Below are 23958 nucleotides of genomic sequence, written 5' to 3' on the forward strand. Positions count from 1 at the left end.
AGGGGAAACATCCTCCCTGCATCCAGTCTGTCTAGCCCTGTCAGAATTTTATATGTTTCAATGAGATCCCCTCTCATTCTTCTAAACTCAAGTGAATACAGGCCTAGTCGATCCAATCTCTCCTCATACGACATTATTACATATATATAAAATTTCATTAGAAAAGGGACTGGCGGACAGCTAATGTGATTCCTATATTTAAAAAGGGAGATAGAACCAGTCCAGGGAACTATAGACCAGTTAGCTTAATGTCAGTGGTAGGAAAGATAATGGAAAAACATCTAAAAATCGAAAATATAATAAAGAATAGTCAGCACGGATTTCAGAAGGGAAAGTCATGTTTGGCCAACCTTATTGAATTCTTTGAAGAAGTAACAGAAAGAGCAGACAACGGTAATGCAATAGATGTAATATATTTGGATTTTCAAAAGGCCTTCGATAAGGTATCCCATAGTAGACTCATGCCGGAGGTCACAGCATGTGGAGTCAGGGGACAAGTAGCAGAATGGATAGCAAGCTGGCTACAAAACAGAGAACAGAGAGTAGGGTTTAAAGGTAGTTACTCAGACTGGCAAAAGATGGGAAGTGCTGTTCCACAAGATCAGTGCTGGAATCACTGTTGTTCACAATTTACATAAACAAATTGGACTCGGGAATCGGAAGTACAATTTCAAGATTTGCAGACAATACCAAATTAGGAAGTATAGTTGGTGGTGTGCAAATTATTGGAAAAATTCTGAGGGACAGTATTAATTGTCATTTAGAAAGGCACAGATTAATCAAGGACAGTCAGCAAGGATTTGTTAAGGGAAGGTCGTGTCTGACTAACTTCACTGAATTTTTTGAGGAGGTCGATGAGGGTAGCGCGTCTGATATAGTCTACATAGATTTTAGCAAGGCTTTTGGCACGGTCCCACATGACAGACTGGTCAGAAAAGTAAAAGTCCATGGGATCCAAGGAAAAGTGGTAACTTGGATCCAAAATTGGCTCAGTGGGAGGAAGCAAAGGATAATGGTCGACGGGTGTTTTTGTGACTGAAAGGCTGATTCCAGTGGGGTGCTGCAGGGCTCAGTACTAGGTCCCTTGCTTTTTGTGGAATATATCAATTATTTAGACTTAAATGTAGGGGGCATGATTAAGAAGTTTGCAGATGATACAAAAATTGGCTCTGTGGTTGATAGTGAGGAAGAAAGCTGTAGACTGCAGGAAGATATCAATGGACTGGTCAGGTGGGCAGAAAAGTGGTGAAAGGAATTCAATCCGGAGAAGTGTGAGGTAATGTATTTGGGGAGGGCAAACAAGGCAAGGAATACACGATAAATAGTAGGATACTGAGAAGTGTAGAGGAACAGAAGAACCTTGGAGGGCATGTTCACAGATCCCTGAAGGTAGTAGGACAGGTCGATAAGGTGATTAAGAAGGCATACGAGATACTTTCCTTTATTAGCCAAGGCATAGAATATAAGAGCAGGGAGGTTATGCCAGAACTGTATAAAACACTGGTTAGACCACAGCTAGATGACTGTGTACAGTTCTGGTCACCACATTATAGGAAAGATGTGATTGCACTAGAGAGGGTACAGAGGAGATTTACAAAGATGTTGACAGGACTGGAGAATTTTAGCTATGAGGAAAGATAGGATAGGCTGGGTTTGTTTTCTTTGGAACTGAGGAGGCTGAGGGAAGATTTAATTGTGATGTATAAAATTATGATAGAGTGGATAGGAAAGACCTATTTCCCTTAGCAGAGAGGTCAATAACCAGGAAGCATAGATTTAAAGTAATTGGTAGACGGATTAGAGGGGAGTGAGAAGAAATTTTTTCACCCAGAGGGTGATGGGGGTCTGCAACTCACTGCCTGAAAGGGTGGTAGAGGCAGAAACCCTCAACGCATTTAGACAGTACCTAGATATGCACTTGAAGTGTGGTATCCTACAAGGCTACGGACCAAGAGCTGGAAAGTGGGATTAGGCTGGATAGCTCTTTTGCAGCTGGCATAGGCACAAGGGGCTGAATAGTCTCCTTCTGTGCCGTAAATTTCTATGATTCTATAGTTAATACTGAGGAGGACTGCGACAAAATACAGGAAGATATTAATAAACTTGCAGAATGTACGTGTAATTGGCAAATGAATTTCAGTATCGATAAGAGTGAGGTATTACATTTTGGTGGGGAAAATAAGGGGCCAAATACCGCTTGGATAATAAGAGTCTAAATGGGGTGGAGGAGCAGAGGGATCTGGGGGTACAGATACACAAATCACTAAAAGTAGCAACACAGGTTAATAAGGCCATAAAAAAAGCAAACCAAACACTGGGATTCATTCCCAGAGGGGTAGAATTGAAAAGCATATGTAATGTTGAACTTGTACAGAACCTTGGTTAGACCACACTTGGAGTATTGTGAACAGTTCTGGTGTCCATATTATAAAAAGGATATAGAGGCACTAGAGAATATTCAAAAAAGATTTACTAAGATGATACCAGAACTGAAAGGTTATTCCTATCAGGAAACATTGAGCAGGCTGGGGCTCTTTTCTCTAGAAAAGAAAAGACTGAGGGGTAACCTGATAGAGGTATTTAAGATTATCAAAGGGTTTGATAGGGTAGATGTTGAGAAGATGTTTTCACTTATGGGAGAGACCAGAACCAGAGCCATAAATATAAGGTAGTTACTAAGAAATCCAATAGGGAATTCAGGCAAAACTTCTTTACCAAGAGAGTGGTTAGAATGTGATACTTGCTACCACAAGGAGTAGTTGATGCGACTAGCATGGATGCATTTAAGGGGAAGCTAGATAAACACATGAGGGAGAAAGGAATTGAAGGATATGCTGATACGGTTAGATGAAGTATAACAACATAAGAACATAAGAAATAGGAGCACGAGTAGGCCATACGGCCCCTAGAGCCTGCTCCGCCATTCAATCAGATCATGACTGATCTTCAACCTCAACTCCACTTTCCTGCCTGATCCTCATATCCCTTGATCCCTCTAGAATCCAAAAATCTATCTCAGCCTTGAATATACTCAATGACTCAGCATCCATAGCCCTCTGGAGTACAGAATTCCAAAGATTCGCAACCCTCTGAGTGAAGAAATTCCTCCTCATCTCAATCTTAAATGGCCGACCAACCCCTTATCCTGCGACTATGCCCCCTAGTTCTAGATTCTCCAGCCAGGGGAAACAACCTCTCAGCGTCTCCCCTGTCAAGCCCTCTCAGAATCTAGGGAGGGAGCAGGCTCGTGTGGAGCATAAACACTGGCATGGACCTGTTGGGCCGAACGGCCTGTTTCTGTGCTATACATTCTATGTAATTCTATTTAAGGGCAGGAGCGTTCTCCCGGTGTGCTGGCCACTATTTTATCCCTCAACCAACAGCACTAACATAAGATCTAGTCATTTATCACATTGCTGTTTGTGGGACCTTCCTTTGTGCAATTTGGCTGCCACGTTTGCCAACACTACAACAATGACTACACTTCAAAAAGGATTTCATTGGTTGTTAAGTGCTTTGGGGCATCCCGAGGTCGTGAAAGGTGCAAGTTCTTTCTTTCTTCTTTGCTGTCATTGGACTAATTCCTCCCACCCGCCGTGGCTTGACAACGACCAACACCAACTTCCACTCTCGGCTTCCCCAATTCTTCATCCACAGAAGCTGCCTGACTTGCTGAGTATTTCCAGCATTCTGTTTTTATGTCAATTTCCAGCATCCGCAGTATTTTGCTTTCAATAACATTATGACTTGGTTTAATAAGTGTTCCTTTTGTTTCGTTGAAATGAGACTTTATGTTCATAAATTATTTTATTCATCATAAATTATTTTATTAATTGTGCCTAATTAAAACAAATTAGCAACCCAGAGTCATCAATTAAAAAAAGGAATGTGTGGAGACAGGAAGGTGCGTTAACGTCGCAGGTCGATGACGTTTCATCAGAACCTCGGCTCCCCTGTAATCTCACGACAACCAGCACGATCAAACCATTATGATTTCCTCCACACACCCCCCTCCCCAACCCCGAGTGATATTTAAGTGAAAAAAAATTTTGGATCCTTAGATATTAAATGTACAATACAAATATTGATTTTTTTTTTATCGTTGATATGGAAATAGACGGCGTTTGAAGCTGGCTGTATTTGACCGTACGTCATGGTACCCCCCCGGTGGGTGGTGCGGTCTGTTGGACGGTTCCAGAAGCCCGAGCCCGAGCCCCGCCCTCCGCCGAGTGACGGAGGATCGATCGTGAGGCTGAGGTCCGTCCAACATGTCTGCAATCGGGACCCTCGCTTTTGACGAATATGGCCGGCCCTTCATCATCATCAAGGACCAGGACACGAAGACCCGACTGACCGGGCTAGAGGCGTTGAAGGTAACGGGAAAGGCCCCGGCCACACTTCCGTTTGCTGCGCTCACCATGTGAGCTTGCAACGTGCTGCCGGCTTTGGGCGTCCATCGCGGCCTAGAGCGCCGGCGGGGTTCAGTTGTAATTAATAGGCGGATGTGATTGCTCGATAGCCGCAGTTCGATGTCCGGACCGGAGCTGTACCGCAGCGCCCGGCCCCGCTGATTTCCGCGGCCTCTTATGATTTGCGGCCCGGAGTGAAGCGGGTTATTCCTGCGCCTCAATTTAACCGCAGTTTGTATTTGATGGGCCGATGGCGATCCCCTCCATTCGCCGCCCGGGGTTGGGGTAATACCGTGTGCCGACAGGGATCAGTAACCGCAGGGTGAGCGCTTCACTCCCACACCGCTGATGTAAAATGGTGGTTCGCAGTCTCGTCCTGACCGTTTTATCCATTCGTAGAAATCCTTGAATCTGATTTTCCACGGCGGGTAAAGACTCGCTCGTTCGCAACCTTTGTACCAAAGCGCCTTTAATAATTTAACAGCGTCTGTTCAAGTTAGGGATTGAATATACTGAAATGGCCGGGAACGTGGGAATTTATACTTGGACAAAGTCATCTAGAGTATAATCTCTTGTAGTTTTGATCCCAATTCGCGCACATGTTTGATCATAAATCTCAATCTGAGGAAAGGTATCAATGAAAAGTCTGCTTACAGCCTTGTTAAAGAAGAACAGCAGCCTAGGAGAGTAGTTTTAGTGCAATATAACTCCATTTTCTATGAAAAACGGTGATTTAGTTGGAAATGTGTTCAGTTTAGTTTCATTCCCAGACACACGATATTTGGCTCTTCACTCAATTCTTGCTGTTCTCATGAAATATTACTTACATTTACCTAGACTCTCTTCCTGTCCAGAGAGACTCCATTCATTAACATTAGAAGTTGGCACTTCTGACTGACCTGGATGTGGTTAAACTGGGAGAGATTTGTACTGTACTGGTTGAGTATACAGAAGTGCCTTACTTTTTTTTTGCAGCTTGGGCAATTTTGGGTTATGATTCAGCTTGGTTTGATGTGAGTTGATCCACTCTGTACATTGGCTGCCTATTTTTGTTGGAGTGGTTCAAGTGGGAGCCAAGAGCTGAAATGACTATTTGAAGGTATTGATCTAGCTCATTTATTCCCTATTTCCATTGCTCCGCTCTTCAACTTATTGACTCTTGCTGGCAGCATTATAGTACCCTAACACCTTGTTTGTGTAATAAAAACAGAAAATTATGGAAATACTCAGCAGATTAGACAGCATCTGTGGAGAGAGAAGCAGAATTAATGTTTCAGGTCTATGATTTTTCATCAGAAGTTAGAGATTTAACAGTTTATAAAGAAATAAAGAGCTGGGTGCAAACAGTGGGGAAGGTCTGTGATAGGGTGGAGGGTGGGAGTGATTAAATGACAAACAGGATGATGTGCAAAGTAAAAGGGAGTGGTAATGGGACAAGTAAAGAAACAAAAGATAGGTCTAGCTGTAAATGGTAACAGCAGAACCATTACCAGCATCTGCTGTCCAAAAAAAAAGGACACTGGTTATAATCTGAAGTTGTTGAAATCAGTGTCAAGTCCGGAAGGTTGTAAAGTGCCTAACCGAAAGATGAAGTGCTGTTCCTCGAGCTTCCGTTGAGCTTCATTGGAACAGTGTAGGATGCCGAGGTGGGAGTGGGATGGAGAATTAAAATGGTACGCTTGGAGTCCGAATGGAGGTGTTCAGCAAAGCGATCGCCCAATCTGTGTTTGGTCTCCCCAGTGTAGAGGAGACCGCATTGAATACAGTATATTAAATTGAAAGAAGTACACCTGGACGGAGTGTTTGGGGCCCTGGATGGTAGGAAGGGAAGAGGTGAAAGGGCGGGTGATGGTAAGAGTTGACCAGGGTGTCTTGTTCGGAATGCTTGGGAGGGGAGAAGATGTGTTTGAAGGTGGCAGATATGGCAGAGGATGATCTATTGAATATGCACGCTGGTGGGGTGGGAGGTACGGACAAGGGGGAACCTATCGCGGTTCTGAGAGGGTAAGGGGTGAGGGCAGAAGTGCGGGAAATGGGACTGAGGCGGTTGAGGGCCCTGTCAACCACAGTGGCAGGTAATTGTCGGTTGTGGAAAAAGGAAGACGTTGGTGTGGAAGATGGCGTTGTCAGAACAGAGGCGACACATTGTTCGTGTAAGCCTAACTTTGTGTTCACAGGTTGTTTGACCATAATAGATTACTTGGTTCTGTCTTCGCCAGATATTCATACTTGTGCTCTTTCCAGATGGAGAGTAGTGATTGCAAATGAAAACCATGACTAACTTTTTTGCCTCTTGTTAGCTTAGGAGTACTGCGGGCAATTGTAATATTGCACTGGGATCAGCAACCTCAGCATGACTAGTGGCACTCTAGATGTGCGTTTACCCACAAACCCACCAAGGAAGCGGTTTCTCATTTTTAATTTGTGATGGTGGAGCACCTAGTACTGAAAATATTTCTCTCTAACCTTGTGAATATACATATACTTGGGGATTGTTATATTCTTGGGAACTGTTAGTAAGCAGATAGGATTGACACATTTAATGGGAGGCTTCATGCATACACAAGGGAGAAGGGAATAGAGGGATACAGAGGCATGTTGGGAAGAGGTAATTGGAGTGGAAGGGAGCTCATGGAGTATAAACACAGACAGACCATTTGGGCCAAATGGCCTGTTTCTGTGCTGTAGATTCTATGTAAAACACCAGATGTAATTTCGGTGACAGAACTTTCTCTGCATCTATATGAGCCAATTTAAAATACAGAATATATGTTGAAATATTGACTGACGTAACAATGTTGCAGGTGCGGCTATAGTGCGTCTTGGGTAGTAATATTTACTGATTCTTGATGCTATAGCCCAGATTTTCCAGTTGGTGTCATTTTAACACCAGCATTAACGCCTTAAAAATAAATGTGCAAATACCAATTAAGAAATCTAGGCTTACATGCACTGTTGAATTCTGCATTACTAAAAGCCAGTACCGCTTCCTTTTATATACAGAATGAGTTAAAGATAATTATGGAAGAGATTTTTCCGGTCTTCCTGCTCCTTTTCCCTTCTTTCAGTCTACCCAAACTTGAGTGCTTTCAAAAGACTAGAGTTTTGACAGGTGTTTGTCAATTTTTGAAATAAAATTCTAATATTTTTGCTTTCATTACAGTCACATATTATGGCAGCAAAGGCAGTGTCAAACACACTGAGGACATCCCTGGGACCAAAGGGTAAGCTTGCAAATTTTGAGTTTTAGAAAAATCTACATTTTGAAAAATAACGCAAGGGCAGACAGCCTAATATGGGACTCGAGAGTCTGAAGCAAATAAGATTCTGTTAAGTGTTAATTCACGCTTTCCATTTACTTGCACGCTCTGCTTACATGGCACACGTTGCTGCATTGAACCTTTCATTGCATTTAAGAAACTGTTTTGCCACCCATTGGTATTGATGTGAAACTGGTGTGTGGTGCATAAATATCTTTGTGCAGGTTTTTAACACGGGTGCGCAGCAATTTTATGGTAATTGTGCATGCATGGAGTATATCAATAATATGGCATTGCAAACATTGTTCTTGTCTGTCTTGATATTTTCCAATGGCTTGGAATGAAACGAGAGCTAGTGCAATTTGTAACTCAAGTTGAAAGTGGTATCAGCGGCTTAGTGGAAAAAATGCACTACGTGGAGTAGTATTGAGTCATCAAACCAAAAAGGTGCTTGGTTTGATCTGTACTGAGTTAGCCAATGTCAGCCACATTGGCCTCTCTGCCACTAGGCTAGGGAGATGAGAAATTAGCAAAGGTTTCTGTTCCTTATTGCTGCTCTTTGACCTCTGCTTGAGGTGCACAGTTGAAAAAATGAATTGAGTGTGGCTGTAATGAATAGTCTGGCAACACTCATTTTCTAGTTTTATCAAATGAAGAATGGCCATTTGAGCAGAAAGCTAGAAAGTTAACTCAACCTGTTAAAATGTATTTAGCCATCTAGCTTTGTGCAGATGGGATAAAGAAAGAGAATTAAAGTGTGGATGTATAGTCAATTGTTTTGAAGTTGCATGTCATGTGCTTTGAGCTTCAATACTCCAGGCAATTGTCAGTTTACTAAACCTGAACCAACCTCTAATTTCTATCTTGAGCTGATTTTTGGAAGCAAAAATGCCAATAGTGATCATAACATGATCAAGTTCAAGGTAGTGTTTGAAAGGGAAAAAAGTGAATCAGCTGCCAAGATTCTAGACTTGGGTAAGGCCGACTTCAGTGGGATGAGGCAGAGACTGTGCACAGTAAACTGGGCAAATCTGTTAATGGGTAAAATGACTGATGATCAGTGGGAAATGTTTAAAGAAACATTTAATGTGATACAGAACCGGTTTATACCCCTTAAGGGCAAGAACTCTACTTGCCAAAAAAAACAGCCATGGACAACTAAGGAGGTAAGAGGGACAGTTTAAGACATAAGGAAAGGGCATACAAAAAGGCACAGAATGGCACAGATCCTGGCGAATGGGAAAGATACAAAGGGTCACAAAACAGATAGTAAGAGCTACAAAAAGAGTGTATGAAAAGAAGCTTGCAAGGGATATCAAAACCAATACGAAGAACTTTTATAGTTATATTAGGAAAAAGAGGGTGGTCAGGAGCATTGTTGGCCCCTTAAAAACTGAAAGTGGGGATATTGTCATTGACAATGGGAAAATGGCGGACATGTTGAATAATTACTTTGCGTCAGTATTTACTGTAGAAAAAGAGAATAGCATGCAGGAAATCCCAAGAAAACTAATATTGAATTGGGGACGGGGACTCAATAAAATTAACATAAGTAAAACAACAGTAATGAAGAAAATAATAGCACGAAAGAGTAACAAATCCCCAGGACCAGATGGTTTCCATCCCAGGGTTTTAAAGGAAGTAGGTGAGCACATTGCAGATGCCCTAACTATAATCTTCCAAAGTTCTCTAGATTCAGGAACTGTCCCTCTAGATTGGAAAATTGCACATGTCACTCCGCTTTTGAAGAAAGGAGAGAGAGGGAAACCTGGGAATTATAGACCAGTTAGCCTAACATCTGTTGTGGGGAAAATGCTGGAGTCTATAATTAAGGATAGGGTGACTGGACACCTCAAATTTTCAGTTAATCAGAGAGAGCCAGCATGGATTTGTGAAAGGTAGGTTGTGCCTGACAAACCTGATTGAATTTTTTGAAGAGATGACTAAAGTAGTGGACAGGGGAATGTCAATGGATGTTATTTATTTGGACTTCCAGAAGGCATTTGATAAAGTCCCACATAAGAGACTGTTAGCTAAGATAGAAGCCCGTGGAATCGAGGGAAAAGTGTGGACTTGGTTAGGAAGTTGGCTGAGCGAAAGGCGACAGAGAGTAGGGATAATGGGTAGGTACTGACATTGGCAGGATGTGACTTGTGGAGTCCCGCAGGGATCTGTCTCGGTGCCTCAATTATTCACACTATTTATTAATGACTTAGATGAAGGCATAGAAAGTCTCATATCTAAGTTTGCCGATGACGCAAAGATTGGTGGCATTGTATGCAGTGTAGATGAAAACTTAATCTATCAATATCCCTTTGTAATTTTATGTGAATGGGCAAAACTGTGGCAAATGTGAGGTCATCCACTTTGGACCAAAAAAGGATAGAACAGGGTACTTTCTAAATGGTGGTAAGTTTAAAAACAGTGGGTGTCCAAAGGGACTTAGGGGTTCAGGAACATAGATCATTGAAGTGTCATGAACAGGTGCAGAAAATAATCAATAAGGTGAATGGAATGCTGGCCTTTATATCTAGAGGACTAGAGTACAAGGGGGCAGAAGTTATGCTGCAGCTATACAAAATCCTGATTATACTGTACCTGGAGTACTGTGAGCAGGTCTAGGGACCGCACCTTCGGAAGGACGTATTGGCCTTGGAGGGAGTGTAGCGTAAGTTTACTGTAATGATATCCGGACTTCAAGGGTTAAGTTACGAGGAGAGATTACACAAATTGGGGTTGTATTCTCTAGAGTTTAGAAGGTTAAGGGGTGATCTGATCGAAGTTTATAAGATATTAAGGGGAACGGATAGGGTGGATAGAGAGAAACTATTTCTGCTGGTTGGGGATTCTAGGAATAGGGGGCACAGTCTAAAAATTAGAGCCAGACCTTTCAGGAGTGAGATTAGAAAACACTTCTACACACAAAGGGTGGTAGAAGTTTGGAACCCTCTTCCGCAAATGGCAATTGATGCTTGCTCGATTGCTGATTTTAAATCTGAGATAGATAGCTTTTTGCCAACCAGTGGTATTAAGGGATATGGGCCAAAGGCAGGTATATGGAGTTAGATCACAGATCAGCCATGATCTTATCAAATGGCGGAGCGAGCTCGAGGGGCTGAATGGACTACTCCTGTTCCTATGTTCCTAAGTGACGTATTTATATTATACTATAATTTCCAGTTAATTAACTGGATTATCTTACAAATTTTAAGTAATTTTTCAATGTGGCTGGCTATCATCATGTACCAACTACACAAACTAGTGGACACTGAGTGATGATCTGCACTTGCAATATAAGCTAAGACTGCTGTTGCATTAAGAGCTGGTGGTCATGAATTTGCTGTCATTCTTTCATTGCAGGGCTTGACAAAATGATGGTGGACAAGGATGGAGAAGTGACAATCACCAATGATGGTGCTACCATTCTGAGTATGATGGATGTGGAGCATCAAGTTGCCAAATTGATGGTGGAGCTCTCCAAGTCTCAGGATGATGAAATTGGTGATGGCACCACAGGTGTAGTTGGTAAGTTGGAGATTGCTTGTGTATATAATGCTATCAGTATATTTTGGAATTTTTGAAACTTTGAATATTGTTTTTGCAAAACATTTTTCAGCAAAGAATGTAAGCAAATCCTGGTTATTTGGTGAAATTTGATTTCTCACACCTCAATGTTATGTCTAATATTACAGTTACAATAATTTTTGTACAGAATCATAAAATGATCTAATTGTTGAACTAATGTTTAATTGTTCCCTCGCCTCCAGCCAAAGGATGATACATCTGAAACCGAACTATATGAACTGCACTTTTAGGAATTTAAATTGCATTATCTTTTTCAGTTCTTGCTGGTGCCCTGTTGGAACAAGCTGAACAGTTGCTAGACCGTGGTATTCACCCAATACGCATAGCTGATGGTTACGAGCTGGCTGCTCGCAATGCTATTGAACATCTGGACAAGATCAGTGACAGTTTTCCTGTAGATCCAAACAACAAAGAGCCCCTTATTCAAACAGCTATGACGACACTTGGCTCTAAAGTGTGAGTATAAATTGTATGCATTGTGTAGGTTGCCAGTGGTGAGACAAGGTCAACGATGTAGTAGATTTATGCAGACTTCCCAAATGCAGCTTGTAATTGTGGCCATTTAAGAGGGAGATGACAGCTAGGCACCTTACCATTAGGAAGGGCAATTGGTGGATGAATCTTCTCTGGCAATGCTGTGGAACTTTTAGTGGCCAGTCCGAGACTGGCATTGGCAGTGGTCTTAGAGCTGCTTATGTGCTTAACTTCTGGATTGTGGAATGACCCAGCCCCCAATTGCTGTACCTAATTGTTCCTTTTATGATTCTGGGGTTTTTGTCTCCCACTACTCTGTCCAGAAGCTTATTCCAAATGTTGATCACTCTTTGTGTGAAGAAGAACTTATCAATATCTTACAGCAGAGAAGTGTAAGAGGAGACCTAATAGAGGTACTCAAAATTATGAGGGGTTTTGATGGGGAGAAACTGTTTCCTCTGGCAAGTGGGTCAGTAACCGGAGGTCATAGATTTAAAATAATTGGCAAAAGAACTAGAGGGGAAATGAGAACTTTTTTTTGGAGAAGGTTGTTTAGATCGGAAATCAATCGGAAACACACTATCTGAAAGGGTGGTGGAAGTAGATTCCATAGGAACTTTCAAAAGGCAATTGGACGTGTACTTGAAGAGGATGGATTTGCAAGGTTATGGGGGAAAAGCTAGGGTGTGGGACTAAATTGGACAGCTCTTTCAAAGAGCTGGCACAGGCACGGGTCGAATGGCTACCTTCTGTGCTGTATGATTCTATGAACTTTACTGAATTTAACTTCAGTAGTTTGAACCTGTATCTCCTTGTCACCCTCATAATTTAACAATTACATTTTGGACTTCCCTTTCTCCCCCACTCCACTAACTGTCTGCCACTATAACACCATCTCTCAAATGCCTCCTTTCCAAATTGAAAGGTTCAACTCTCTCTAGCCTTTCCTGATAACTCAGACCTCTGACACTAGAGATTAGCCTCTTGGGCTTTGTGCTGCATCTAGTGCCCAAATGTTTCCCAGTGACCAGTACTGGATGCAGTACTCAAGATGTGGTCTGACCAGAGTACTGTGTGGTTTAATCACAATTTCTTCTGCCTTCTACTGCTTTGGTTCTGCAGCTCATCATTCTATTAACTTGTTGATTGCTGCTCTGCATTGGTTGGACATATTGACTGTTGAATCTATTGGGACTTCCAAGTCTCTTTCGACTTCATCTTTGGCTATTTTTGTCACCAGTTTTTCCTTCCAGTGTGCATACTTTACACTTGTCTGTTCACTCACATATTTTAGTATTCTATAATTTTTGAGCTGTCGTCTTCAATTCCACTGCCCCTTCTAGTTATCACCTGCAAATTTAACCAATTTGTACTTCATTCTTGAATCCAACTCATTGATGGAATTACTACTTTTTCTAATTTACATCACTATGTCCTGGTACTTCACAATACTTTTTTTTTCTCTTCCTCCCCCCCCACTCCCCACCAAATTCAACATGGCTCATCTCACCTGTTGTTTTCTACCCTTTAGCCAATTTCTTATCCCTTTCCAAGATTTACCTTGAATCCCCAGGGCTTTGAGCTTAATGAAATAGCTTTTTGTGTGGAACTTTATCAGGTATGTAACATCATAAGGTTTACCACAGTCCATATGTTGCTTCCTCAAAAGTCAAAGAGGTTGGTCAGGCAGGAATTTTTCAGTTTCCCATCGTGACCATTCTTATGACCTCTCCAAGGAAATTGTTGATTTAGTTTTCAGTTATGGACAACTTTTTACTATGGGCTTGAGCTAGTCAGTAACTGGATATAATGTGCTCCAATTTGGTATCCTAATGGTAATCAGAAAGAACAATCTTTGATCCAATCAATTTGTGATATACTTGAACCTAGATTCCAGAGCCGAATAGTCAAATGTTGTAATCCATTGTTGCAGTAGTTTTTCTCCTCTGCTTTTTTTTTCCATTTTCAAAAATTGTTTATTCTCTATACAGTATTAATCGTTGCCATAGGCAAATGGCAGAAATAGCAGTGAATGCTGTCTTAACAGTTGCTGATATGGAGCGCAAGGATGTAGACTTTGAGCTGATGAAGGTGGAAGGTAAAGTGGGTGGAAAACTAGAGGACACACAGTTGATTAAAGGTGTTGTGGTGGACAAAGAATTCAGTCATCCACAAATGCCAAAGGTAGGTTTTTTTTTGCATTGCATCTTATTTATGTGCATAACCTAAAATTGCTAATTTAGTTACCATTTCGATGATTTTTTTTTCAACAGTTATGTTCAGAATGATAACTTGCCAGGCACAGTTCAAAATTTATTCCAATTGTAACATTGAAATGGTAGCCAGCATTTCTAATTGTATTATGCTTTGTATTTAGCTACCAAAATTTGTACATCAATAAGAATTTCAATGGCACTGATTTTTAATTAACTTTTGTTTACTAGGTGGTAAAAGATGCAAAGCTTGCAATTTTGACATGCCCATTTGAACCACCAAAACCCAAAACCAAGCATAAGCTTGATGTAACTTCAGTGGAAGATTACAAAGCCTTGCAAAAATATGAAAAGGATAAGTTTGAGGAGCTGGTCAATAAGGTCAGTAACTGCAATCCCCTACTGATACTAGAATTTTAATGATGAACTTTGTGTATTAATTCTCATTGTTGCATTTATTTTATTGTCAAGATAAAAGAGACTGGTGCTAATCTGGCTATTTGTCAGTGGGGTTTTGATGATGAAGCAAACCATTTGCTTCTCCAGAATAAGCTTCCTGCTATTCGCTGGGTTGGTGGGCCTGAAATTGAGGTGAGTGTGATTACATCAGATTCTAGTGTATGAATTATATGGGTTTGTCATGGTGTCGATGTTCATAGCACAGGGCATCATTAACACTTTTGTTTATGATTCAGCTGATTGCTATTGCGACTGGAGGACGCATTGTTCCTCGGTTTTCAGAACTTACACCCGAGAAGTTGGGCTGTGCTGGTATCGTCAAGGAAATCTCTTTTGGAACTACCAAGGATAAGATGCTTGTGATTGAAGAGTGCCTGAACTCTAGGGCAGTGACTATTTTCATCAGAGGTGGAAACAAAATGGTATGTGCATTATTTAAAAGTACTAAGTCTGAATTAACCTTTCTTTCAGATGACATTTGTATTTCTCTTGTCAGTTGTCTACATATCTTTGTTTTTCTTGTGAATAATATAAGATCTATTTCATCAGATATTAATCAGCTTTCCTCAATAGTCTTCCTCTGATAAGATCCAATGTTTTATAAGTGAGCATGCTTCAGAATGAGACTTTTCCAATTTTGCATGGAACTTGTACTTTAATCAAAGCTTGATTATTGTGAGATGGTATGTCATATTTTGTGCAGTAATGTTAACACTAGGCTCAATCAATTACTGTGTCTCAACTCTTCGCTCCCTCAAATCGGAGGGTGCAGGCTTGGAACGTACCTACCAAACAATTAAACGTCATTTGCTAGATCTGGCTTGGCGATCTGTGCTTCGTTCTCCTCTGCCAAAACTGCCTATTTACTCCAGGTTCATCTTGGAGGGCAAATACAACCATGGGCTTTTTTTCCCCATGACCAAACTGTGGCTCTAAACTCTTCCCCCTTCCCCTTATGTCCCTACCTCAAACACCAATTGTGAGAAACTATGGACTTGCATGTATTCACGCAGTTGACTTCTCCTGTCCACTTCCCTTCCCCAGCCTCCCACCCGCTCAAGCCCAGGACCCTCCCAATTGTTTTACGATTGCTCACCTATCTTTCTTTCCTTCCTCCTTCGAGCCCCAACCCACTAAACTCTCCTGGCCACAAAGCTAATGAACATCAGTGATTTCTTCAGGCAATAGCTTCTTTCCATCAAAACCGTTGACATTTTCATCATATTCCTCCTTTATATTTAAGAAAAATCCTATCCGTCCTCTTTAACGACCACTCTATCTCCAACCTCCTCCTCTTCTCGTGTCCTCAAATGTGTTGTGACTTCCCTCAGCTTCATGCCATCTTTCCCGAAACGCATAGTTCAAAGCTCTCCAATTTGGCTCTTGCAACATCAAAACTATCCTAACCAAAGTCATGAATGACATGTTCCATGACTGTGACCAAGGAGGGATAATATCCCATTTTGACTTCTGTGACCTTTATTCAGTTCCGCTTACAGCGCCAACCTCTGTCAACATCTCTCCTTTGTCATCCAGCTGCATGGGACTGCACTTACGTAGTTACATTACTACCTATCCAAACACAGCTAGTGTATCGCTAACAATGGTTTCTATTTTCTCCCTTGCACTGTTGCCTCTGTGTTCCATCAAGAATCTATTTTCTTGCCTCCCCATCATGTCCACATGCTGTCTGTCGGTTACATTACCCATAGAAATGGACCATCACTTGATAAGATGAAGTCAGATGTGAATTGTTAAACTGCTTTATTTCACGAGTGAACTACTGAACTGACTTTGATCTAACTTGTTCTATCGGTAGAACTTGTCTTTGCATAATAATACAAAATAATGAACACTTCCTGCTTCCCCACATCAATAGTTTATCTTGCTTGACTTAAACAGAATAATTGCTAACTACCCTTCTGCATTCTTCTGAGCTTGGCTGGGCTTCACTGCTTTTTACCTTCCTACATTCACAAACGGAGGTGAGGGCCCAGAACCAGGGAGCTCCCAACACAATGGATGTGAGATTGTTATCGATTTACTGAGATAAGCGAACAAATTGTTACAGTTCATGAGGAAACAACTTCAAAAATAACTAGCATTTTAACCACCTATTGTCTCTGTGCCTTTTTTAAACTTGTGTGAGTACATTTTGCTTTAAAACAACTCTTAAATGTAACTCTCTTTTTCCCCAAATCCTTTCTGTGGAAATAGTGGTCAAATAATCTTGAAATGTGACACATAGGCTCTTTTGTTTATCTAACCAGAAAATACCTTAACATAAAAATGTTTCTGTTTTATCATTATCTATTATCTGCAATAGAATCTGAATAAACAAATGTAAGTTGTTGCGCAATTCTTCTATGGATTGCTTGATTTGTGTGTTTAAATCTAAAATTTGTATAATTAGTGTGGTCTAATTCAAAGTAAATGAGGTTTTGGTGTTTGTGTGTGTGTGTATGTATTTAGTATCTGCATAGATTTATTAGTAATTACAACATTTTATTCCAGATCATTGAAGAAGCAAAAAGAGCACTTCATGATGCATTGTGTGTAATTCGCAACCTTGTTAAAGATAATCGCATTGTATATGGTGGTGGTGCTGCAGAGATTGCTTGTGCTTTGGCTGTCAATGAGGCAGCTGATAAGGTAAAAATGCCAATTTTTAAATTCCGAATGGTTCATGAGATGGTTTTGGTTCAAGGAGATTGAGGATTCACTTACTTCCCAATTAGTATATTTTTATATAGAGATGGATGCCATAAAATCATAAGTTTCAGCATTCTTCTAGATAACATCTAGAGAAAATGTGCCACCAACTAATGTGGCCAGTCACTCTCTTTGTGCTTTGTAATATATCTATTACTTATGATTAGTAGTTCTTAAATTTCAATATTGCTGTAGTTCTATCTCTGTTTCTGTACAGTGTCCTACTTTAGAACAGTATGCTATGAGAGCTTTTGCTGATGCCCTGGAAGTCATTCCAATGTCACTGGCTGAAAACAGTGGTTATAACCCGATCCAGACTATGACAGAAGTTCGAGCTAGACAAGTGAAGGAGAACAACTTTGCACTGGGTATAGATTGTTTACACAAGGACACAAACGGTATGTAGCTTTTTCTTCTCAAACTTTTTAAAATTGTACTGGCATATATAAATATAACCAATGACTTACAATTTAGCTACTGTTTATTGAGTGCCTTATTCATCGTTAACAATATTTTGTAACTGCTTTGCAGTTTTTATCCTATTAATGGCGTGAAACTGGAAAGTACTACAGTACAAAGGGACCTGGGGGTCCTAGTGCAAGAAAATCAAAAAGCTAGTATGCAGGTGCAGCAGGTGATCAAGCAGGCCAACAGAATGTTGGCTTTTATTGCTAGGGGGATAGAATATAAAAACAGGGAGGTATTGCTGCAGTTATATAAGGTATTGGTGAGACCGCACCTAGAATACTACATACAGTTTTGGTCTCCATACTTAAGAAAAGACGTACTTGCTCTCGAGGCAGTACAAAGAAGGTTCACTCGGTTAATCCCAGGGATGAGGGGGCGGACATATGAGGAGAGGTTGAGTAGATTGGGACTCGACTCATTGGAGTTCAGAAGAATCAGAGGCGATCTTATTGAAATATATAAGATTGTGAAGGGGCTTGATCGGGTGGATGCGGTAAGGATGTTCCCAAGGATGGGTGAAACTAGAACTAGGGGGCATAATCTTAGAATAAGGGGCTGCTCTTTCAAAACTGAGATGAGGAGAAACTTCTTCACTCAGAGGGTAGTAGGTCTGTGGAATTTGCTGCCCCAGGAAGCTGTGGAAGCGACATCATTAAATAAATTTAAAACAGAAATAGACAGTTTCCTGGAAGTAAAGGGAATTAGGGGTTACGGGGAACGGGCAGGAAATTGGACATGAATTTAGATTTGAGGTTAGGATCAGATCAGCCATGATCTTATTGAATGGCGGAGCAGGCTCGAGGGGCCGATTGGCCTACTCCTGCTCCTATTTCTTATGTTCTCGTGTAATCTCGACAATGGCTTGAATTTATATAGTATCTTTTTAACGTCCCAAAGCGCTTCACAGGAATGTAATCAGACAAAAATTGACAACAAGCTAAAGTAAGAAATAGTAGGAGGGATGACTAAAAGCTTGGTTAAAGAGATTGGTTTTAAGAAGGATCCTAGAGGAGGAGCGAGGGAGACTGAGAGACTTAGGGGAGGGTATTATAGAGTTTAGGGCCTATACGGCTGAAAGTACAGCCACCAGTGGTGGGGCGATGGGAGTGGGGATTCATAAGAGGCCAGAGTTGAAGCAATGCAGAGTGCTTGGAGGGTTGTAGATCTGGAGGAGGTTACAGACATAAGGAGGTGTGGGGCCATGGACACAAGAATGAGAATTCTAAAATCAAGATGTGGAGATGCCGGTGATGGACTGGGGTTGACAATTGTAAACAATTTTACAACACCAAGTTATAGTCCAGCAATTTTATTTTAAATTCACAAGCTTTCGGAGGCTTCCTCCTTCCTCAGGTGAACGAAATGAAAATCAAGGCACTGGTGTACCGGGAACAATGTAGCTCAGCGAGCACAGGGGTGATGGGTGAGCTGGACTTGAAGGGTGGGATACGGGAGCAGAGTTTTAGATGAGCTCGTTTATGGAGGGTGGAAGATGGGAGGCCAGCCAGGAGAGATTGGAATAGTTGAGTAGGGAGGTAACAAAAGCATGGATGAGGGTCTCAGCAGCAGATATGCTGAGGCAGGGGCAGAGATGGATGATGTTAAGCAGGTAGAAGTAGGCAGTCTTTGTGACTGAGGTCGGAAGCTCAGCTCCGGGTCAAGTGGGACGCTGAGGTTGCATGCAGTCTTCCCAGCGTTTAATTGGAGGAAATTGCAACTGATCCAGGACTGGGTGTCAGACCATAGTCAGTAGAAGGGTCAAGAAAGGTGGTGGTACAGTAGAGCTGGGTGTCACCAGTGTACATGTGGAACCTGACATGTCTTTTTTTGATGTTGTCGTGGGACAGCATATGGATGAGAAATAGGAGGGGGGTCATGAATAGATCCTTGGGGGACTCCGGAGGTAACTGCAGGTAGAGAAATGCACAAAATGCTCTGGATAGATAAGAGTGGAATCGGGCAAGGGCAGCCCCATTCAGGTAGGCAACGGAGGAAAGGCATTGGAGGAGGGTGGTGTGATCAACTGTGTCAACGGCTGCAGAGTGGTCGAGAAAGATGAGGAAGGAAAGTATACCACAGTCACAGAGAATGTCATTCATGACTTTGATTAGGGCCATTTCAGTGCTGTGTCTGGGGTGGATATCTGATTGGAGATCTATAAACATGGAGCTGTGTGAAAGATGGGCACGGATTTGGGAGGCGACAACGCGTTTTAGGCCTTTGGAGAGGAAAGGGAGGTTGTAGATGTGGTTGTAGTTTCAAAGGACAGAAGGGTCCATGGTGGTTTTTTTGAGGGGGCGATGGTAGATTTGCAAGGGAGGGGGGCAGTACCTGAGGAAGGGTACCAGTTTATAATATCAGTTTGCATGAGAGCCAGGAAGGGAAGTTGGGTGGTCAGCAGTTTAATGGGAAACAGGGTCTGTATTGCTGTAGGAAAGCAAATAGGCACTTTTCAATGGAGACAAATCAGGTTATGGTTTGTTTATATTGGTCTTGTGCACCTCAAATTGGTTTAAAAAAGAACTTGCATTTATATAGCACCTTTCCATCCTAGTGCACTTAGCCTATGAATTGCTTTTTAAAAATTTTGTAAGCAAATGTGGTAAACCAATTTGCACACCACAAATGAAATAAATGACGCATTCCTTTTTTTAGCGCAGCGTTGGTTGAATGATAAATGTTGGCCAGGACACTCATGGAGCTGCCCTGCTCTTTAAATAGTGAGTTCCATGGGATCCTTTTACCTCCATCTGAGAGGGCAGACAGGGCCTCAGTTTAATGTCTCATCCAAAAGATAGCAACTCTGACACATTACAGGTGTATGACCCTTCATCAGTTTGACAAAAGGTTATAAACCATTAGTATGGGCCTGGATTGGTATGTATTGAACTTCAATTGGTGCATTGAATGGGCAGAAAACTCTTGAGTTTTTAGTCTGAAACTTATATATTTGTATTTCTTTTCTTTGATACTATTGTGTTTATTTAGACTTGTATTTAACCAGTGTAATAGACATTAATGTATTTCTAATAGACAGTTGCATGTTGTGGCTAGTGTATAGATGTTGCAATTTTAACACAAATGAATAAAAGCTCCATGACGTTTCCACCAAAATTGAAGGTGCTGTCGAAGAAGCCTTGGCGAGTTGCTGCAGTACATCTTGTAGATGGTGCACACTGCAGCCACGATGCGCTGGTGGTGGAGGGAGTGTATGTTTAAGGGGGTGGATGGGGTGTCAATCAAGTGGATTGCTTTGTCCTGGTTGCAATGGATTGTTGAACTGAGATGGACTGAAAAGTCTTCCTCGAATTACTTTTGGAGTACTGTGCACAGTTCTGGCCTCCATATTATAAAAAGGATATAGAGGCATTGGAGAGGGTGCAAAGATGTTTCACAAGAATGTTACCAGAACTGAGAGGATATACTTACTAGGAAAGGCTGAACAGACTGGGGCTCTTTTTTCTGGGGGGGGAAAAAGGGTGAGGGGTGACCTGATAGAGATCTTTAAGATAATGAAAGGGTTTGATTGGGTAGACGTAGAGAAAATGTTTCCACTTGCGGGGGGAGTCCAAAACTAGAGGTCATAAATATAAGGTAGTCACCAATAAATCCAATAAGGAATTTAGGAGAAACTTCTTTACCCAAAGAGTGGTAAGAACATGGAACATGCTACCACAAGGAGCAGTTGAGGCAAATAGCATAGATGCATTTAAGGGGAAGCTAGATAAACACAAGGGAGAAAGGAATAGAAGGGTATGCTGATCGGGTTAGATGAAGAGGGATGGGAGGAGGCTCGTGTGGAGCATAAACGCCAGCACAGACCAGCTGGGCTGAATGGCCTGTTTCTGTGCTGTAGATCTGATGCATTTCACAAGATTGCAAGATAATTACAACAGATATTAGAGGTGACTTGGAAAAAGGCATTTTGAGCAGTTCCTCCCTCTTTAGTGATCTAAAGTCTATCTTCAGGGACTGCTCAAATTCTGTTGTTGCCTTCCAATCCTGGCGGAAGGGTCAAGATCCAGAGGGCATAGATTTAAGGTGATTGGCAGAAGGACCAAAGATGACATGAGGAAAAACTATTTTACACAGCGAGTGGTTGGGATCTGGAATGCACTGCCCGAGGTGGTGGTGGAGGCAGATTCAAAAAGGGACTGGATAAGTACTTGAAAGGAAAAAAATTGCAGGGCTACAGGAATGGGACTAGCTGGATTGCTCTTGCGTAAAGCCGGTGCGGACTCGATGGGCCGAATGGCCTCCTTCTGTGCTGTAACCTTTCCATGATTCTATGGAGAGTGAGTTCTACACCAGTTCTGCTCCCCGCTGTCACTAATTTCAAAGCATAATGTGTAGAAACAAGGGAAAACTGAGGCGCCTGCAATTGTTCAGAAATCTCCTGGTGTAACAACTTGATATTATCAGCAGCTCAGTAGCATAACTTTCTCCTTTTGAAGAGCAAGTACTGGGGGAATACTTTCAATATCGACTACTTTCCCCCTCTTTCAGTCTTTCATTGTAAATCAGTGGAAAAGGTGTTTATATTTCTCTGTCGAGGTACTGGGCATTGAATGTACTTTTACTTTCCTCAAATGCCATTGAGTTTTTGCTAGGCTACAGTGTGTGGTGATTTGATTATAGTACGATTGGGAGCTTAACGAGTTGTACTGCAAGTGTTCATTTTTAATGTTTCATTGCAACTGTGTAGTTTGACTCGGTCCACTAATTCCTTGGCTGTTCCTTCTAGATATGAAAAAACAGCATGTCATAGAGACTCTAATTGGAAAGAAGCAGCAGATTTCTTTGGCGACCCAAGTGGTGAAAATGATATTGAAAATTGATGATATTCGGTGCCCTGGAGAAATGCAGGAGTAAGCATCTAGTACTCCACTGACAGGAGAGTGCTAGGATATGTCACAATTTGTGTACTCCATTTTCTGTTCAGTTATTTATTTTTGCATAACACTGTAAGCTATATGTATTTGTTTAGAAGAACTGAATAAAAGCTTACTTGTACCATTTCATGGCTTATTTTTCACTTAATACACTTCTTCCTTGAATGCAGTGGTTTGACATTCCACTGGTCTAAGATAGCAGCAAATATTTCAGCGGGCCAAAATTAAATGTGAATTGAGTTCTGCAGTTGTCGATACATTTAACAGGTCACTCTAATGCACTTACCATAAGAGCACATAAGTAGCTGAATGGATTTAGAAGCTGGGGTTTTCTACTTCTGCACTTGCCAGCCTGCAATTTTCTGCTCATTAATGTGAAAGGGTGTAAAATTGCGACTGGCAAGTAAAAGAAGCAGAAAACTTTGGCCATCAACTTTTATGTGCCATAATAAACTGAAGACTTATAGTAGAATAAATTGTAACGTCCCACATCAAGAAATTTAATAGAAAGAAAAATAAAGACTTGCATTTATATAGTGCTTTGATGTCCCTTACATACAAACATATGAAAAAGGACAGACCAGCTGGTTCATCAAATCTGTCCCATCCCAACATGGCGTAACTTGCATGCACTATCAATCTCACAATCTCCTGTAAGAAGAAAAAAACGTAAGACTAATTTAACTGGACAATTCCTCCCTGACTGCCAAAGACAAGCTGCAGGAAATCATGCTAACTGACACTACATCACTGTTAACCAACCAACCTTTTACAACTTGAGATGTTTTTCACTCCCAGGAACTTCACCAGCACTTTTTTGAATGCCTGCAGCGAAACTACACTTTGCATGTACTGGCAACCTATTCCAGAGGTCAATGATTCTACGAAGAGAAATACTTACAAATATCTAATCTAATTCAATGCTTTCATAAATTGCAGGGACGCATCTTCGGGCTCCCCTGACTAGCTCAAATATCCTCATCTACTTGGAATTTTATTATTTTGAAGACCTCTATCATCAACGTCTACACATTTCTAAAATAAAAATTTCCAGTTCTCTAACCCTGTCCCAATAACTAACCTCTTAAACTAGGTCGGACTAATCTTCCTCTGAACCTTTTCCAGTGCCTCAATATCCCCATTATGTGAGGGAACCAAAACTCGACACCATATTGTAGATTTAGCTGGACACAAAGGGTTGTACAGGTTTTATATTTAATTATCTCAGCTATGCATCCTAACGCCCTATTTGTTTCCGCAACAATCTCGTGAAACCGGTCTTCAATGATTCATGAACTAAAACCCTCAGACTTGCTCAGCAGCCTTGAGTACACAATCGTACATGCTTGCAACTTCCCCTGCCCAAATGCATCATACTGTGCTTGTCGATATTGAAAGACATCTACCTGTCTGTGCCCCCCAATTGTGACTCGATCTGCTTGCAAACTATTATTTCATCCAAGGTCTTAACTCCAGCACATATTTT

At 41.4% G+C, this 23958-nt stretch overlaps 1 protein-coding gene across 1 annotated transcript; it reads left to right on the forward strand.

Annotated features, from left to right (window-relative positions):
• The first annotated feature begins 4203 nt into the window (after positions 1-4203).
• On the forward strand, positions 4204-22598 carry cct5 (chaperonin containing TCP1, subunit 5 (epsilon)). The gene is made up of 11 exons (XM_068004772.1): positions 4204-4373; positions 7573-7633; positions 11030-11194; positions 11512-11710; positions 13720-13912; positions 14173-14322; positions 14413-14532; positions 14637-14822; positions 16915-17052; positions 17330-17510; positions 22325-22598. The coding sequence occupies exons 1-11, from the start codon at positions 4269-4271 to the stop codon at positions 22450-22452; spliced, it is 1626 nt and encodes a 541-aa protein (XP_067860873.1). The 5' UTR covers positions 4204-4268; the 3' UTR covers positions 22453-22598.
• Positions 22599-23958: the final 1360 nt, after the last annotated feature.

This window comes from Heptranchias perlo, chromosome 2 (assembly GCF_035084215.1).
Source record: "Heptranchias perlo isolate sHepPer1 chromosome 2, sHepPer1.hap1, whole genome shotgun sequence".
Classification (NCBI taxonomy): domain Eukaryota; kingdom Metazoa; phylum Chordata; class Chondrichthyes; order Hexanchiformes; family Hexanchidae; genus Heptranchias; species Heptranchias perlo.